At 43.6% G+C, this 19497-nt stretch overlaps 1 protein-coding gene across 5 annotated transcripts in view; it reads right to left on the bottom strand.

The window, feature by feature from the left end:
- Positions 1 to 16057: 16057 nt before the first annotated feature.
- The window catches only part of LOC127473903 (core histone macro-H2A.1), a 42276-nt gene continuing 38836 nt past the window's right edge, over positions 16058 to 19497 (bottom strand). For 4 of the 5 annotated variants that reach the window (XM_051794142.1, XM_051794145.1, XM_051794143.1 and 1 more), the window contains exon 9: positions 16058 to 16817. In XM_051794142.1, the coding sequence (XP_051650102.1) occupies positions 16652 to 16817 (166 nt within the window). In that variant the 3' untranslated portion in view covers positions 16058 to 16651. The remainder of the gene's footprint in view (positions 16818 to 19497) is intronic. The other variant, XR_007905619.1, reaches the window with a different exon arrangement.

The raw sequence follows: 19497 nt of genomic DNA, 5'->3' as shown, positions 1-19497 counted from the left end.
CTCCTGCCTTTCCTTGTAAAGGGAATTTCAGAGGATTCAGGGAGACTTGTGTTACATAATCCTTTGAGAACACTGTTTGACACAGGGTAGGGCTGTCCTTTATGAAGTCCCCAACACACCACCACGAGAACTGTTGTTGTTGTAGTTCTTTTATTTTGTGCCCTTTCAGCATCACCAACCTCTACAAAAGAAGTCAGATAAAATCCCAAATAAAGATCTCATAACTTCACCTAAAGAAAACTCGACACATTTGGTCTTAATCTGAGTGCCAGGACTGGGATGAATTCTGCAGGGCTGTATAAAATAAATATTTTCCTGCACTGAGAATGGCTCAGCCCAGGGTTCAATGCCAGGTCAGCAAAGAGGAGCTCTTTAACCACATTTTGCTAGACATGGACCATATCCTCACCTGAGGAATTGTCAGAGCTCCACAGGGGCTGGTGGAGTGGAAGTGATTGAAAATATTCACCTTTTGGTCATTTTAAATGTTGGATTTGGTCAGCATTTGAGAAAAGCTGGGCAGTGGGTACAACCCCAGTTTCCAGAAATAAAAATGTTTCTACCAGAAAAATGAAAATAATAGTAAATGAAGGACTTCTGGTTGGAATTCCCTTTTCTCCTCTGCCCTGCTCAAACTGGATTACTTGCAGAACAAAGAGAACAAGCAGCAGAGCAGTCCCAGGTGAGTAATTGAGATGCTTAATAACTGGCCTTATAGGGACAACTCTTTTAATTTTTTTTTCAAACAAACCTGAACCACCTGTTCTGCCATTTTAATGCAGGAACCAAAGGAAAAATGAGCCACAGGTGCATTATAAAAGGGAAGGCAGAGGTGTCTGGGAAGGAAAGTTGCCTCCCTGCTGAAGTGGGAGACAGTGGTTGTGTTTTGTGTCACTGTACAAGTGGGGTGGGAATGACCTGAACATCAGAAGGATTTGTTAAGGTCAGTGGTTTTCTATTACTTTGCAGTCATGTTGCTTATTGGTAAAAAATGGGTGAGCAAACAAAGCCCATCTCCCTGCCAGGTCATTCAAAGCCCCTTCCTGAAGAGAATGTGCCTGTACTAAAACTCTTGGTAACCATACATTTATTTTCTTGTTGCCTTTTTTATCTCTGGGTACTGCTGCAAAGTCAAGATAGTTCCCTTTCCATTTGGTGGGAATCAGGTATTAACTTTAGAAATAAAATTCAATTCATTAGGTGGAGATTACTTGGATTAAACTGATTTATTGAGTAACTTTAGAAAAGTTTGATACTTTTCTAGTTTGAGAAGTGATTCACCTTGGCCTAAGCACTCAGTTATTGCATGTTCTCTCTTTTATACCAGACAGAAACATTTTTCTCATTTCCAGACTCATATCAGCCTGCATAAAGAACTCAGAGTTTTGACCAAACTTATAAGGAAGGCTGTGGCAGAGATGGAAATGAGTGCAGGAGTTTTGGTTCCAGGTCTTGTATCTCTGACTAATTAATTCTCCATTGATGTGATTCCACCTTCAGAGAGATCAGCCATGCCCCCCATGGATTATCTGGGCTCAGAGTAAAGGTATTGGGTACCCACAGGCAGATCTGGGGCAGAACACAGTGGGTGATGCTCCACACCTGGGCCCAGAGGTTTTTCCCCTCTTTTAAATCCAGCAGATGCATTCCAAGTGATCTCATCCCTCCTGGAAAAACCTAATTCTCCTTGTTCAAAGGAATGTGCATCTATTGAGGCACTTCAGAGGCTCCTCTAGGAAGAGCAGGTGGTTCTCATGGTTGGATTTACTGCAAAAATCTTCATTTGTGATGTGTTCTCAGCAGAGGACTTTTAAGGAGAGACTGATTGAAGTATCTATGTGTTTGTTCCTTGGTTGTCAGGGAGAGGTTGATGTGTCCTGTCCTTGCAGAAGCTGGTTAAGTGAAAGTATTTCTTTATGACCATTGCCATTTATCCTTTAATTTTGGAGCAGCACTAATCTCTCTCCTTTCAGGGTGTGTCAGTGCACTTACAGACCATGATAAGTTGCCCAGCATTGAAGGTTTTACAACCCTATGTATATTTTTGAATTTTTTTGGGACACATATAGATCATGTTAAAAACCAGAAGTCCATTGTTCAATCAATCAACTTAATCCTGGTGCTCCTTGATAACTATAGCTATCACATTTCAGAGTGATTTTATTGGATATTACTGGGATTACTTGTAGTAGCCACTCAGTCTAGACAGGGGTTTCTATTACAGTGAACACAGACAAAAGGGTAAGAAATATTAATGCCCAACATCCATTAACCATGCACAAACTGCATATCAGAGAGTGGATCCTGTTCCCTTGGCTGTGGGTCTCCCTCCTTTTTGTTTATCTCTCAGGAGGGCACTGGCTTCTTAATTAAAAAGAAGCAGGTTGTCTTAATAAAGGGGTAAAAAAAAAAGAGGAGCTGCTCGAAAACTTTGCTGCTTAGAGCTAATGGAAATTAGAGGTCTCTGATCAACTGTCCCACTCCTGAAAGGTCTGAGTATTTTGCCCCAAGAGCTGTCTTGAGGATGCCTTTCTCTTCCCATCTTTCTGTGGGATGGGAGCAGAGTCGTGGTGGTCTTGCTCAAAACGTGTACCTCCAACAGTCCCGTTGTGAGAAATGGGGTGAAGTGGATCTCAAGACTCACCAGGACTGGATAAAATTAACTGCCCGTGGCTTCTGAAACAAAGCCTTTCAGAATGCCAAGCACTCCAGGAATGCTGCTCCCTGAATGGATGGGATGTGCCAGTGATGGTGTTCCCACCATCCCCAGGAAGACAATTCTGCTGAATTAGGACAGTTGGCTGATTAAAATTAGACCTCGTTAACAAGGCACTGAGTGAGGTAATAAACCCAAAAGCATTTCAAAATCTCCTTTTATGCTGCTCCACACGTTCACAGGACCATAACACATGGGCAAACATCACGTTTGCTGCCTGGGCTGCTTGTTGTGTCAGACTGTATTTTGGATAGGGCATATTTCAGATTGCTGTCGAACTGCCCATCATAACTGGAGCTCCTCCAGCTCTCTCAAAGCACTCTGGCAGTCAGAGGAACAGTAGAAATAATTACTCAGCTTTCACATGGCTTGCTGTCCTGCATCTGTGCACCCAAAGACCTGGATGTCCTTCTGTTCTTCACATCCTCTTGGGATCAAAAGGTAATTAGCCTGCTGATGGGAAGGGTCTGTGGATTGTGTAGAAGCAGAAGAGTCCAAAACATTTTTTTGTTGGGAGTGGGGAATGAAAAACAAACAACTCCCCCAGTTATATAAGAAGCTTGCAATTTATTTCAAGATTGCTTTAAATCTCTGGGTCATGAGGCCAATTATGGATTATATAGATACATAAATCAAGGTTTCCCTGCGAGGCTTTAGCTTGGTGGAGGCTTGGAGAACATGCTCTGCATGCCAGTGCTCTCAACCTCATTTTATATGTGACAGCTGATGTTTGTGGGCTTGGACATGTCACAGTGGGAACCAGGGGCTGTGCTGCTGCTGCTGCTCTCACTATTCCTGTCATCCAGTTCCTGGGGCTGAGCCCTGCTCATCTCTGATCCTCCACAGCAAACTGGCCTCTGACTGGGAATCTGTTGGTTGGTGGAGCACAGCAGTGGATCCCAGTTGGTTTGGATCCCTATTTTATAAATGGAAACATTGCTATCCTGGCACTCCAGATTTATCAAAGTGAAAATAACTAATTCTTCTGGATGTTTCAATCTGCAGTTATGCTCTTAATGCAGTTATGTCTATGCCAATAAGCTACTTGCATAAAACCTGTGGAGCAAGGCAATGCAGTTGAGTTCCCTCAGATTTTAGGCTCCCCAATGAACATTTTTTTTCTCTGTGTACATGTTTATTTGATCCAGCAGCTCCAGGTCTGGTCTCCTTGACAAACCCCCTCTCTTAAACTTTCATTTCATGCTAATAAACCAGGAGTTTCCAGGGTATTTCTCTTTCCAGTGTCAGAAAGGAGAGGACAGCAGAAATTTCTGCCCTCATTTCCAGGAAGATTCTCTTCCAAGAAGAATTATTGTTATATAACTCGAGGAACACAGTGTCAAACTCTGTCTATAATTTGAGGCTGTTTCTAATAGGCATTGTCTCTGGTCTGTGGTTCCCTCTGGTTTAAATGTTCTCAGCTTTTTGGTCAAATAAATAACAGCCTAGAACAGTATTTTTAGGAAAAGATGATGTTTGGCAATGGTTGGGAATTCTGTGGCTTTCCCCACCCTTTTGAGGGTTTGGGTTAATGTCTATACTTTTCAAGAAAATGAAAAAACCCTCCAGCTTGGGAAGGCTGTAGCTGAAACACCATCCAAGAGAACTCACAACTTCTCCTTTGATTGTGTTGCTGATGTGAGGGTTCTTTTCTGAATATAACTGGCCTTTCTGAATCTCTGTAATCCTAGGTGGTTTTTTTTTTCCTTTATCCTACTTTCCTACATTTTTCTCTTCCTCCTTGCTGCTCATTAATTCTTTTATTTCTCTGTTTGTTCCTCCTCTGCTGTTTCTCTTCTGCAGTTCAAAATTACCTTGTCTTGAGCTGGTCCAACCAGTCCTGGAGAAAGTCAGTTCCTTGTCAAGGCCAAACTGAGCTTGATCTACACCAATGACATTAATAACTGTATTCATCTCTGTGATTCTCCTGGCAATACTCTTGCTTCAACATTAGCTTTCAGTAAAGCTCTGCCATTTTACATTTCACTTTAAGCAGAAAAAATGGTTTTTAAAGTTTCAGATTTAGCTTTTATAGAGCTGAATAAAAATAATCACATTTTTGAGGGGCAAAACACAGTAGACAAGTGTATTTGTACTGATGGCTTCTATTTAAAAACATGTCCCTTTCAATTTCTGCATCTTGCAGCTGCTGAGATTCTTTGTTTTGCTTCCTCTAAGTTTTTCTTACCATCTCAGAGGCATCAGAGAGGGGAGCAAATGCCTCCCACATAACCAAAGCAGAGAATTTGATTTTATTCTCTCTAAAATGACTCAGGTTTTTGTACTGGGGAATGATCTAGACAAGAACCAGGGATGCTGGGGAGAAGATGCTCTAATGCACATGGTAAATTGGGATGGTCAAACACTCCACTGTGCTTTTTAAACTCATTAAATATGTAGGCAGGAGGATGGACAAGAGCAGCAGACCTTCTTGTAGGAGAAATATAACCTTAATCCTCACCCCTGCTCTTTGACCACCGGGTAACTGGGCAAAGTGCTCCCAGAAAACTTGTTGGGATGGAGGTTACTTGTTTTAATTGCACACAAAATCCTGTAGAGACAGCAGTGACAGTGCCCTGGAAACCCTGCTCTTGGGTTTGGACTGGCATTCAAAGGACAGCAAAACAACCCACAGAGTAACAGGGACTATTCCAAGAGAATAATTCAGGGGGGGAAAAAAATCACATATGAATTTATAGAGTGAAATAAGTGTCTGGGGAGTCTGGGATCTGACTCATCCTGCTGTCACATTCCTGGATGTCCCTTGCATCTCTAGGAAGAAGTCAGCAAAATGAAGGGAAGGAAATACATAAAGTTAATCTCTTGCCTAGCTGGTAGCTGTATCTCTTTACCAGCTTAGCACTCCTGGGCCATACATCCGTGTAGGAACCCCAGTTGTACTTCTTTTTATGTGTATTGACTTAGTGAAGTGCAAACATGTTAAAAAGTTCACTCTCTCCTTTATACGAGTCTATAAAAAAGGCTCTTAAAACGGAGTCATAGTGTTTCAATGAGACAAATGAATGATCAGCTGAGTCCCCACCAGGCCCTTCCCACGGATTAGGTGCTTTAGTGTGAGAAATTTTAGGATGCTGATCAGCCTGGAGAATTCTCGTGCCTCCAGCACTATGTAATGACACAAAATATTGTGATGCCTCCAAGTTCTAATGGGATGCTGTAATAGGTATCACTCCTGATATTTGATTCCACTCAGAACTCCACTTTCAGAGGTCTCCAGGCAGCAGAGATTTCTTATGCATTTCTGGACACTGGAGTAAAACTAAACATGTACATGCACCAGCCTGGAAATTTTTCTAACAGCTATTTGGACACAGCAATGTCCAGAAATAATTGTAAACACGTGCACAAGTAGATCAGTGTGTGTGTTTTCAGTGCCTGCTTTTAGGAGGAATCACACATTAGCGTGTTTTCTGAATTTTGCAAATGCTCAATAAATGGAACTTTATGTGTTTGTCTGAGCTGATGACACCAGTATAACATCAAGATGTTTTCCTGTTGGGATTTAGGAAGCTGTAAGTCATGACAGAAGTGTTCATAATGAGACATTTCAGCACAAATTTGAATTTGCATGGAGTGGATCCAAAATCAGCTGTAGAGCAAGGGGTGTATCTGTTTAAACACTTACTGTGGAAGGGATTGATGCCACATCCAGGGCAGTAAAACACAGTTGCTGTGATAGCACAGAAGTTGGTCACAGTCTGCCAGAAGGAATCACTTACTGTACAGAGCTGTTAGGCTTTATTTCTGTGCATTAGGAATTCTTGAGTTATGCCCTGTCACAGTTATGGGCGTGTAAGTGATGAGTTTATTTTCTGCGTTAGTCCCTGAGAAAATAAAGGGAAAAAAAAGAGAATATTTCATCAGTATGAGGGTGGGGAGGCCCTGGCACAGGTTGCCCAGAGAAGCTGTGGCTGCCCCATCCCTGGAAGTGTCCAAGGTCAGTTTGGAGGGGGCTTGGAGCCATCTGGGATAGCTGGAGGTGTCCCTGCCTGTGGCAGGGGGTTGGAACAGGATTTCTTTAAGGTCCTTTCCAACCCAAATAATTCTATCATTCTATATCTTTCTAGCAGGGGTATTGTTGTTTTGGGGATAAAGAGTAAGACTGAAGTGTTTGAAAAGAATCCTCAGGATTGCTGGCTCTCTACAGGCTTCACTGAGCACCAAAGGATGCACCTGAGCTGGTGCTGAAATGGTTAATTAATAGTATGGGGCTGGGAAATCAGTGTTCTGCCTGGTACTACTGCTTCAGGAATCCTGCCAGGGGCCAAAAGCCTCCCTAAAACCAACAGGACAACACTATTAAATGCCTGGAGTCTTAACAGGTATGTGGTTTGTCAGGGTGACACACTTGTGGTCCTTGTGGCAGTGCAAGCTGAGAGACATCCCTGCTATTTACAGAAACGTGTCCCCAGTGCAGTTTGGGAGTTCTTATGTTGTGATTACAAGAACAAAATGTTATCTGCTTAATTACCAAGTTATATTCTGATAGGGATTCTTATTTAAGCCTGTTACATGCTCCAGCAAAGCAGAAAATCCCTTCCTGAGCACCGTTAATAATGGAGCATTAAGAAAACACTGTTTTCTTTTCTTGCTTTATATACATTTATTTATTTTTAAAACAACTGTTTGCTGCTGCTTTCTAGGATTTCTTTCCTGGTGGCTGGAGAGATCATTTCCCTGGAGCTGGCTACAAGAAGGAATGTCTCTACAGTCACTTCTGGTAACATTCCCTGTGCCTTGCTGGGACCAGCCCTCTCCCACCACAGTCTGCAGCAGGGCCTGGGACAGGGATTTCAGTGGGAATGGAGTGGGGAAGGTTTGCCAGCTGTAGGGAAAGTGCCTGGTCCAGCAGAAGCTGATAATGTTCATGGATACCTTTCTGTATAAAGATTAGACTGAAAATTTTTGTGCAAAAGGTAATGATATTTAGTGGTGGGTTGGCAGGGTTAGGTTAATGGCTGGACTTACCATCTTACATTTTTCAAGCTGTACAGACCAGTGAGGAGGCTGGGAAATATTAAATAACGTTCTTTGAAATGAAAAGGGAAGGGAAGGAGTGTGAACCCCACAAAAGGAAGCAGCTGAGAAGGAAAGCAAGAGGGAAGAGCAGATGGGATAACTCCTGGCAATTAAGCCTTTCTGGGTTCAGCCCCACTCCCTGGGCAGAGCCTGGATGCTCCTTCCACTGCTTGTGCAGGACAAAAGCTAGTGATAATCAAAAGTGGCCACTATCACTGAGGCTTTGCTTGTTGAGCCACTGGGAATTTGCATCTGGAACTGGTGCTGTCTCCAGCTGAGATATCATGGTCAGCAGTCCAAGGAACCCGATTTCCTCCAGGGATTCCCACACTGCAGAGTCCTGCAGAGGGAGGATGGTTTAGGACAACCCAGACCTGCTCCATGCAGCTTCCTGCTGTGATCCATGGATGTGTCTCCCGGGGCTGTGGGAAATGAGCTTGTCTTGCCAGTTTTAAGGCCCAGGAGTAAATTAAGCAGTGGAAAAAGGGCAGGATTGAACCCTTTCCTGGGCACTTGTGGGACTGGAAGTGGAACACTGGTGTTATGTGGCTTCACTGTGGGCACTTGCACTCTTGGATTCAAGGCCAGTGTCTAGACTGGGCAAATATTTAGTGTGGATGGGAGGAGGAAAACATCTATTTTCTTGTGTCAGTACAAAGGATGACTAATTGCCCCAAGAACAGCTGCAGTGCACTTGAAACTGTAGAAGACCAGCTGATCCCTTCCATGCTTCCCCAGCCAACTGGCAACACCTGAGCCCTGCCAGGTAAAAACCAGGCTCTGTGCTTTGTCCAGGTCATTAGAGCTCCACTTGGAGAGAAGTGAGCAAGGAACAAGCTTTGCTTCGCTGCTTTAACTTGCTCAAAAAAGGAAAAAAAAATGTACCTGGAAGAAATATTTCAATCCCGAGTAATATTTACTTGGGTGCTTAAAACTTTGTAAAATGCCCTGAAGGTCACAAGCCATTCATCCTGCTGTGTATTTCTCTTTAAGAAGGTGCTTGTAAGTACTACTGGAACACATGTGTGATGAGGGGTTGCCATGGCAAACAGGTTTTGGCACTATTTAAGACAGGGTTTTATTGCACAGCAGAATAAATAAGCATGTTAAAGCCACATACAGTAACTTGTTGGCACATACATTAATGCTCCCAAGGGCTGCAATAACTTAAGCACCCTCCCTTTAAACATTTTTCAGTGTTTTTTCTTTTTTATTGACTACATGCATTTAGTATTAGGGCAAGGAATGTCCCACTTCCACCCTCTTTTGAAGTGAGTAATTGAGGCAAAAAAGGAGGACTGTCTAATAAATCATAAAGGGGCATTGTGCACAGACAAGAGGGGCAATTTTCCCATTCCTGACATGCATGAGGATAAGCCAGTGTGAGACCTGTCTGTGTGCTAAATCCTGACTTGCTCCCTCTAGACCCAGGAGTAGATTGGTGTGGTTATATTTCTGATGGAGCCTGAATAATCAGAAATAGTTTCACCCTGTTTTCTGCAGTTTCTGTCTTGCTCTGTCGTGCCAAGCCAGGCTTCTCCCACATCACAGCCCCAAGCTCATTACTTGGGCTTTACCCATTCTGTGAACCACCTGCTCTGTTCCCAGTTTGGCTCCCAGTTCACACCAGTGAGTCCCATCAGGTCTGGAAACAGTCCCGGTGTTGAGGAAGTGCTGCAGGGAGGCAAGAGGCAAATCTGTGCCTGTAAGAGGGCTCAGGCTTGTGGTGCTCTTAAAGGTGAACATAAATTACACTTTATAATGAAAGCTCTGGTTTAAGAAGAGTTATTAGTGCATTAGTCCGGGCTTTATTAGCTCGGAGCTTTCGGAGCCATGTGGGAGGTGTGACACTGGCTCCCTCTTCTGTGGGAACCAGTAACTTTTCTGGGTTGGAGAACTTTGAAGCTGCCAAAAGAAGGCAAAGTCCACAAAACCTCCCCCATCCCTCCCACCTCGGGGCCATTGGTACAAACCCCACGTTGTTTAGATGGGATCAGGCAGTGCCCAGCTGTGAGGCAGGGGCACAGCTGCCTCCTCCCCGGGCAGGGGAGGGTGGCCAGGGCATTCAGCTGGAGCTGGTGGTAACTGTGGTGGTTTAAAACCGGGCAGCTGGTGAGTGTGATGGACCCGATTCTGTTTGATTAACTGGGGAGGAGTGACAGAAATGAAATGACATCTCACCCTGAAAGAAGAGTGCAGGCAGTGCTGGCTTCCATTATACTCAGAAGAAAAATCTGGTTTATCATATTATTATTATATTCCCTATGGTTTTAGGATGAAAGCTGGAACATATTTTATTCTTAGGACCCTTTTTGCCTTTTGCCTCATCACCAGGATTACCCCAAAGCCTTCAGTAAGGCTTGGGCTGATCATCAGAGCTCCCTGTTTCTCAAGGCCAGGTTGGACTGGGCTCTGAGCAATCTGGTCCAGGGAAAGGTGTCCCTGCCCATGGCAGGGGGTTGGAATGAGGTGGTTTTTCAGGTCCCTTCCAACCCAAACCATTCTGTGATTCTATTCTAGGATTCTAAACTTCTCTGTACACTCAGCAGTGGCTGAAGCTGCTTAAGCCTCGGGAAATGGGGGAGGAAAAAAAGAGAGTTCATTATTTTTTGAAAGGTACATGTTTGTAACGTCGCATCCTGATGGGTTCATTATGAATTACAATTTGCTGAATAAGGGGATTCCTGAGGGAGGGACAGCGCACGGAGGAAAAAGAAAGGGAAAAGGAGGGAGGTGATTTTTATGCCTGTAAAGGTGTCTCCTGGGCATAACCAGAGTGGAAGATGTACCACCTCCTTGGAGCTGTTTGGATTTGTTTGCAATTAAAGCCTAGTGGAGCTGTCAGGGGCTGTTGACAAATATATTATAACCAACTTAGGTTAAGCGAGTTACTTAAAATTAATCCATCCCTGCACAATCCTCCTGTTTCACTTCGGAAGAATGTGCCAGGAGGAACGAGTACAATCCTGACCATGTTGAGAGAACCTCCTCAAGGTGGAAATTTGCAAATAGGGCTACTGTAGTATGTAATGAGAAGCTGCAGGGCTTTCAATTATCCCACATAGTCTGTCTCTTTGCAACTTGACTGACAGCTAATTATGCCGGTGCCATTTTTTTGGCAGTGGAATTTAATCTCCCAGATGGAAAGCAAATCAATCTGCCCATTGCTGCAGCTGAGGCATACTTTGGCTCAAGTTTAATTTATTCTCCTAAGCCTGAGAAGGTTAGTCATTTCAAGGTACAAAAATATCAGATTTCTTCCGTTAACCAGGCCGGTGAAAAAGTGAGGAAGAGTTGGGATTTTCCGGGCTGCGCTGTGAAATGTTGTCGCTCCTTCCTTCGTATTAGGAAACAGCAGCATCATCTCCCCTTGATTCCTGGTGGTGGAATCTAACAAGGAAGGAGCATTTATGAGCAGGTTGCTAGTGATAATGGTTAAACATGAGTTGTGGAGGCATTAAGTGGGATTCTATGGAGGAACAAAGTAAATCTCTGAAGAACTCGACACGAAAAGGAATCGGTGGCAATTTTCAAGCACTTCAGCCAGTGTGCAATAGCCTGGTTCCCTTTGGGTTTCGTGCCAGGGATATAAATACAATCCTCCTACTTACCTGCACTCTTCAGGCCTATCAATTATGCTGCTCCCTTCGAGTTGCTGTTACAACTTCAGGCATTACTGTCCTCTGTAAAAGCAGCGCCGAGCAGAGTATGGGACTAGTTATCACAGGCTACAGTCCTCATCTTCCAGTATCTGCACCTGCAGCTCCTGTCAGTGCTGTCTCTCAGGCTAGAAAACCCAATTCCAGTCGGGATCAAGGGGAAGGGAGCTCACAAAAACTTGGTGCTAATGAATGCTGCAAAACCAGAGCCTTATTTTTCTGTAAACTTTTGCCTCTTTGGTTGTTTCAGCCTGACTGTGGTTCTGATGTCTTGTGTTATTTTCCCTCTTGGGGTGCTTTCTCTGAATTCCTAAGCCCTCAGGACTACTCATTCCTGGAGATATTTAAGGTCAGGTTGGACTGGGCTCTGAGCAATCTGGTCTAGTGGAAGGTGTCCCTGCCTGTGGCAGGGGTTGGAATGAGGTCAGCTTTTAAGATCCCTTCCAACCCAAACCATTCTATGATTCTACTCTGATTTTTTGGAGAGTTTACAAATAGAAAGGTTCCCAATTCCCCCTCTTAATGAAAAAAGCATTTCTGAAAGTGCTTTGCCCACACTTAATCACTCTAATTTCATTTTTCATCACACCTGTACAAAACCAGAGCCATTTCAGTGACTCTTCTGTAGAACATTTAGTGGCTGGAAGATTACAACCTCCCCTATCTAGCTATCAACACCTAACTCTTTATATTTTCATATTATCCTCATGATTATGTTGACGCTGCTCCTAATGAGCCCTGGAATGACATTGCACAATTGGGATGAAATCCTGGACATGGAAGCATTTTTTTGTGGCAAATCTCTGGAGAACAGATGTTCTGGTGTTGTCCCAGTGCTGCATCTGTTACCTGCTGCACATGTTTCTGCAATTTTATGGTTAAGAAGGGAGTTCAGGCAAGAATGGGCAGCAGAAGAGAGAAATCATGGAATAGATGATCAGAGTGCTAATTAATCTGTGGGACCATGATCAATACCTGGGAAAAACCAGTGCTGGAGCAACAGAATGTGGGCTCAGAAAGTAACATCCTGTGTGCCTCGTAGCTGATGTCTGAGGTCATAATCCCACTTACAGGTGTTTCTTTGGAAATGTACATGTATTAAACAGAAATCCAAAATAACCTGGAAATAACCAGCTGGATGGAGCACTGTGAGGAAGCTCAGCCCCCTCAGCAGATGTCAGAGCTCTTTGTAAGGTGCTGCAGAATACTGGTGTGTAATAATGGCCAGAAAATGGGAGCTGTTCCCAGCAGGGCTGGCTTTACCCAGGGGATGAGTTTGGGTGTAGCTGAGGTGTGAAGATGGACACTGCCCTCAGGGCAGGGATGTGGAGGAGACAGTGAGGCTCTGGGATAAACTGAATACCTTCTGTGCTGTGTGATCAGCACAGAAACACCCCGGTGGGGAGGGACCATATTTAGTACCCTGAGAGCAACAGGAGTGGTCAGTTTTCAGATGGTTTGAGTTATTAATCTAAAATGATATTATTTTAAAAATACATCCATAACTTATGAAACAATTAGAACAGCTATTAGTTCTCAACTGTGCTATAAGTTTAAATGCTGGTGATAAAATGGAGTGTCAGACCTGTGATCTCAGGGCCAAACGTGAGGAAGCAACACAATCCCACCTATTCCTTGCCCACTTGTCTGAAAGTGGGAGGCAACAGGGACCAAAACAGGGAAGGTGTCTGCCATGTGTCTGTACCTCCTGTCAGGGTGGTCCTTGCTCAGCGACCTGACTTTTGCTGCTGTCCCAACCTCTGCATTTATCAAACTGCCACATCTAAACTTCCAGTTCACATCCAGAAAGGAGCTGAAGGAAGTGCAGCAGGATTTGCAGCTGGATCTTAAATTAAATGTGAAGTGTACAGGGGATGGATGTCAGTGGGATGTAACATGAGAGTGGAAGTCTCACCTGTCCAGCAGCACATCAACCACCCCAGAAGACACATCCACTATGGGTAGCAAATGATCTGCCCTTCCCAAATGGTTTTAGAACAGTCAAGGTTGCACAAATGTTGTTTGTTGCTCCCATTTTCCATAATAATAAAAAAAAGGGACTTCAGGGAAACAAGGATTCAGAGGCAGAAGAGCATGGGAGGAACTCTGCAGAGGGGGATGTCTCCCAAACTTGCATTTTTGCTTTCACTCTGGGACATTGAAGCGCTTCTGTCACAGCTGATTGCAGCTACAACCCAGCCTGGCCATGGATGTGCTGGGATAATTAATTATCCCAGCTCAGCAAACCACACAGGCTGACAGCTTACAGTGGGGAAAGCTGCAGGAGGATGAAGGGCTGTAAAATCAGAGGGAACTTGTGAAGTTCCGTGATTTGGTGCATCTTAAGGCTGGTATTGCAGTGAATTTTCTGTTGTGGAAAAAGTCAGTGGGGTCAGAGGCTGGAAAGTAATGCAGAGCAGGATTTGAAACAGTAAATTGAAAATGCTACTGGCCACAAAATGCTTTTAAACTTTGAAAGCACCGAAAAAAGTTAAGGGGACAACATCTGTTTTTACCTGTTGTGTTCAGGTAAGATCCAGAATGGACTTAGCAGTAAGAGAAGCAGCTGTAAAGGCACCTCACCCAGATTTTTCCATCTGTGGCCTTCCCAAAGTGGGATCAGTATTTTTTTTTTCACAAGTGAAGCTTGCATGTTTGGCTCTAACAAGTAAAATGCCAGGGAGATTCCCAAAGTAATGTTGTCCCACAGCACAAATTAGCAGGACTTTCTCCTCTTGTTTTTCATGTTATGTTGTGTAACCTGATATGTTACTTTTTAGGTTCTTGACTAGATGCCATAATCTACTTGGGCTACCTGAGCTCAAGGTTTTTCTGGGATCTCTGGCTGGTGGGAGAGCAGCAGCATCACAGCATGCTCTGAACACACACAGGGCTCTGGGATGAGTGAGGAGGAAGAGGATGCTCTGGTGTTTGTACAGAAGGAGAAGATGGTGATGCCCCTCGTGAGACCAGTTCTGACACTGCAAACAACATTTTGGGGTTGTATTTTCTCACAAAAGGACCAGAATCCCAGCAAATAAAATGGCCCATCACAGGGGATCCCAAGGAAACCAGCTGAGCTATTTATGGAGCAGCAGCTGAACAAGCAGATGAGATGTGAGGCCAGAAGAAGCAAGTCCATGTGATTTGAATTACAATAGTTTGCTTTGGGATTTTCTAGCTGAAAGACAAAAGTTGGCCCTCCCAGCACGGTGTTACAGTGTAAGAGATCTGCCTAATGCCATTGGAGGCTGTACTTTTAACTACCTAGAAAATACCTGTGGAAAAACACTTCTCCTGTTGACACTAATATTTTGAGACTTTAAAAAAAGTGAGAATTTATACAGTATAGAAAATTCTACAGTGCAAAGAGATCAGAAAACTGCACTATGTACACTGTTTGATGTGCACTTTCCTTCTGGGTTAAAAATCCCCCTGTACTGAAAAAAATTAGGGCCCTTCTCACACCAAGTGTTTCCTCAGGTAGCTGCTCACCCGGGATTTTTCCTGTTTTCCAATCCTTTTAGTGACATCTAGTGAAATCTGGGGAAAGTGCAGGTTCAGTTGTCTTTAACTCCAAGGATCAGTGCAACTGCAGTAACAGATGCTACACAATTAAATGCTGAAGTACTGCACCTTATTGCATTTACTGCCCCTTGAGCTGCTGTCTTTGAGGAATGCACCAAATGCATTTTGGCCCTTGAAAAAATTTGAAGTTTGAGCCCATATTCTGGTCAAATACTTTATGTATTGAGGCACAAAATTAATTTACTCTTTGCTCCTTTTAACTTCGGGTATATATTTAGAATTACACTCTAATTTTATATTTTAAATTTTGGCTTCTGTTGTTGGTGCTGTTGCTCCTCTGCACCTGAAGGTTCCAAGTACTTGGATTTCTACACAAAACCCCCATTGCAGGAGTTCAAGCTACACATTTTCAATATTTGGTATTCCTGAGCTTACTGAAAAGTCAGTCAGATTTGCTCCACTCATTGCTCTGGATCAGCCCAGAGTGGGTGTGAAATACTCTTTAATCAGCAAATGAAGTTTTCACCAGAGATGGAAAACGTATGTCCACTACCTAGAAAGCAGCTAAAATTTCAAAGGAAGAGCTGCCTCCCTCAGAGCAGCATCCACATGCACCAGCTTTTAAAAGTGGAACCTCTTTTTTCTCAAAGCACAAACCCAAGTGGCTTCCATAAAGGTTTATGTTGGTATGGATTTCAGCTGTGCAAAGGATGTGGCCACCAATACAAACAGGGCTCATAAATATTTGGAAGAAACACGAAATGGCTTCAAACAGGCCAATATTAAATGACTGGAACCAGTTCAAAAAATCCTAGGCCTTGCTTGATCTAAAAGGCTTCAACCTCCCAGAGTGAACAGGCAATTAGGGCACATTCTGAACAGGAGGATCTGAAGCAATAACTGGGAAAGTCGGAACACTCTGTGGAAAAAACGCAGCTGTTTGAGTGTCACTGGGCACACACAAATGCAGCCAGCACAGGGAAGAGGCTCAGCATCCCCAAATTTCCAGGTAATTGTTTGTGATCTGCTCTCATCCCCTCTCATAGGTAACTTTACAGAATTTACTTAGAAAACGAAGTCTTCGGGGAAAAATTAATCCAAGTACAGCAAGAGCAACAGTTCAAACATTTTACTAAATCAATTCACACAGTTTCAAAATTGTAAATATAATTAAGGACAACAGGGTTTCTGTATTTTTTTTTCTCTTCCAGATTCATCATTAAGACAATAAACAAACACAAATTAGGTTTATAGCATCTGTTCTTTTAAAAAATGAAAGGAACGCCACTCGATGTATTGATAAAGCACCACAACACAGTTACAAAATAGGGTTGGCCTGTTTCTTTCACAAGTAAAAGACTACATACTCCTATAACAGCTTCCTGCTTGATCCATACTTCATTAAAATAAAACTATAAAATCTCCTAGATTACACTAAATTCAGACGATGCCTGGGGTACAGTGCATTAACAGCAGTAATGCCAACTATCAGTGCCAACATAAAACAGTTTAGAAAGTAAAAACAAAACAAACAGACAAACAAACAAAAAAAAAATATTCCCAAAACAAAACAACAAAAAGACCCCACCTTTATTCCCCCTAGATGAGCAAAATTTAAAATAAGGGATGCTCTGCTTCTTCACAATGAGTTAAGGATCTGGGGAGGAGGAGGGGTGGAGGAGGGGGCTGGTACTGCAGCTTTTGGGGCTTAGTTGGCATCTAGTTTGGCCATTTCCTGCACGTAGATCCCTATACTCTCGCTGTCGAAGAGCACGAAGTACACGGTCTTGATTGAAGAGGACATTGTGGACACAAAGTAGCTGGAGATGGCTTTCAGGATCAGCTGAGCAGCTGTTTGCTTTGGGAAGCCGTTTCTAGAAGGAGAGATTAAAAAAAAAAAAATAAGAAAGAAAGAAAATCAAGACTTGCTGAACCAGCCTTTGGTGGTTTAACCTTTAAGGCTCTGGCTTTTCTCTAAGATCTTGTGGTGAATAAAGCTGCAAAGTCAGTGTTTACAGGCTGAATTAGAACCTACAAACTTGTTTGTTTAGGCAAGACTTAAAATGTTCAAACAGAAGAAACACATTTCCAAAATACACCCACATTAATGGGTTGAACCCTATGATACCTGATAGGTCAATTATTCTCATTTAACAGACAAGTAAAACAAGAGCCTGATGTGTTCAGGAAAGCAGTGCAGATATTGGAGCTGCAGAGTTAAACCTGTCCTGAAAGTAAAGCAACCAATAAATAAAAAGGGACAGACAACTTGACATAGAAAATGAAACATGGAAAGACCCAAAGTACAAAATGTTCTTACCACTGTTAATGGTTAATCAAGCACAAGATTGTAAAAGTTACTTGTATGGCCTTGCTGCAGGTTGAAAAGGAAGAGAGAATGAGTTCTGCTAGTTTGGGGGTGAGAAACAGCACTGGCTACCCCATTATCATTTCAAATGTGGTAGGAAAGGGAAGCAGGCTGGATGATGGTGAGAATGCTCTCCTGGGTCACAGGGGCCTTGGCCAGATGGGGTCAGTTTGGCTGGACTGAGCTGGGGAAGCCAAAGTTGCTGTGTTGGGTCTGAGGACAGACTTCAGGGACGTTTCAGCAGCACTTCCAACACTCCTCACATCCTGTTTAGTTACAGGCTGCTCCAATACAAGTACAGTCCTAGGAAAATCACACTGACAGACATTGCTTGGTACCAACTGCACAGATGTGAAACCAGAGGCTTTCCTGCTCCTCTAGCCATGCCTAAAGAAGAGGCTCCCACCTCCTTCCTCTGGAGAAGCCACAGACACAGAACCAACCTTGCTGCTTTCTCAGATGCCAAAACTCTGTATGACTGAATTTCAAAGCTCAGCACCTAATCTGGCAACCCTCCTTACAAGCTTCTTCACATTTTTACCTAGCAGCCTTTGCCTGAAAGTTTCATCTAATCTTTAAAACAAGTCAAGCACAAGTAGGATGGTCTGAGCAAAGCCCTGACCTGAACTGTGAGTTTTACAGGTCATGGCAAACTGCTGAAATTACACCTGGTAACCTGAGCTTTGCTGCTGTGTTACACCTGAGTGCTGCTCACCCACACCAGGGGTTTGCCCTGGACAAAGTGTGAGCCCAGCCCCAGTGACATGTGGTGCACTAACCAGTCTGAGGGTGAGGGGACAAGGACACCCTTAGGAGAAGCACCCAAAAAGAATTTGAGAGAGCCTATTGAACAGCACCTGGTTCCTTGACATGTGTTTACAGATGTATGATAATCAATGCTCCTCATTATGAATTGTGTACCATTAATACTGCAAATAATTTACAGATCACACAGATGGCTGAGTTCCTCAGAGTTTCCTCAGCAGTTCAAAGAAGCTGGGCTAAATTCTCCTATGGCACTAACAGGTGAGCATCACTCAGCACTTGCTCACCACAGCACCACACTGATAATGAAGCACTGTTGGACTCTCCCTCTCATTCTGGGCCACAACACACAAAATGAGAAAGGCAACTGCCTGTGTCATGGCCCACTTCCTGCACATTGCCTTCCCAGCAAATACTCTCTGAGAGCAATTCTGTGCCAGTCCTGCCTGTAATGTGATATTATACAGGCTGCCTGAAGATAATGCTTGTGGTATTTCAAAAATGATGGCATGCAATAGCTCATGCTGTTTTCTCTGTTCTGAAAATGCCCCATTTTTTTTCTTCTCTTGAAGAAGTGAAAAAAACCTTGTACTCTTCCAAAGGCAAATGAGCTGGTCAGGGAGAATCAGCTGTGTGATAAGTTAATCAGCTGAGAGCAGTTCTGACATAGGAGCTGCTTCCTGCTGTCAGCTTACACAGAGGCAAAGAATCAGACTCAGCAGCCTCCACACCTGAGCACTTGCAGGTCACTTATCAATGAATAGAAATCCTGGCATACAGTGAAGAGATCTTTAGGGGTTTTGCTCCTGAGTAGAGACTGTGATGCAGCATCAAGGTCAGGGTATTCACTGTTCCTGAATCATTCTTGGGGAACTCTGAAGTCACAAAACTTCTGAGTGTTCTGGCAGGGTGGTCACAACAGGGCACATGAAAGAAGAGCAGCCTGGTGAAAGGAAGGCACATTCCCAGGGAAGCTGATGACAGTACATTGCTCAGGACCCCTTTCCCAAAAGAAATAGGATAGAAAAATCAGCAGAAAGGTGCTGGCCTGATGGCCACGTGTGGGCTGCAAGCAGCAGAAGCCTCTTGCATTGATCCACTGGTCTGAGTTAAACTCCTGTGAAAAGGCAGTTTGAGACTTCAGCCAAACCAGTGTCGATTCAGATCAAAGGCAGAGCCTCAGAATGAAATCCCTACCCCAAGGATGATTTCATGTTCAATCCCTAACTCTCCTTTCCCTTTTCTCCTGATGGCCCAACCAGACTGAACTCCAGGCTACCTCTGAACAGCACCCAAGCTGGGCTTTCCACAAGTTGGCTGTAGCTGAGCATCTGGCCCAGTGAATGCTGTTTTATTTCCCCCTGTGATTTATTTGAACTGCCCTCATGTAATCCCATTCCTCAACTATAAAAGAGAATGAA

This window comes from Manacus candei, unplaced genomic scaffold (genome assembly GCF_025592945.1).
Source record: "Manacus candei isolate 608988 ecotype Guabito, Panama unplaced genomic scaffold, ASM2559294v1 h1tg000037l, whole genome shotgun sequence".
NCBI classification, from domain to species: Eukaryota; Metazoa; Chordata; class Aves; order Passeriformes; family Pipridae; genus Manacus; species Manacus candei.
This window is presented reverse-complemented; position numbering and strand designations above follow the sequence as displayed.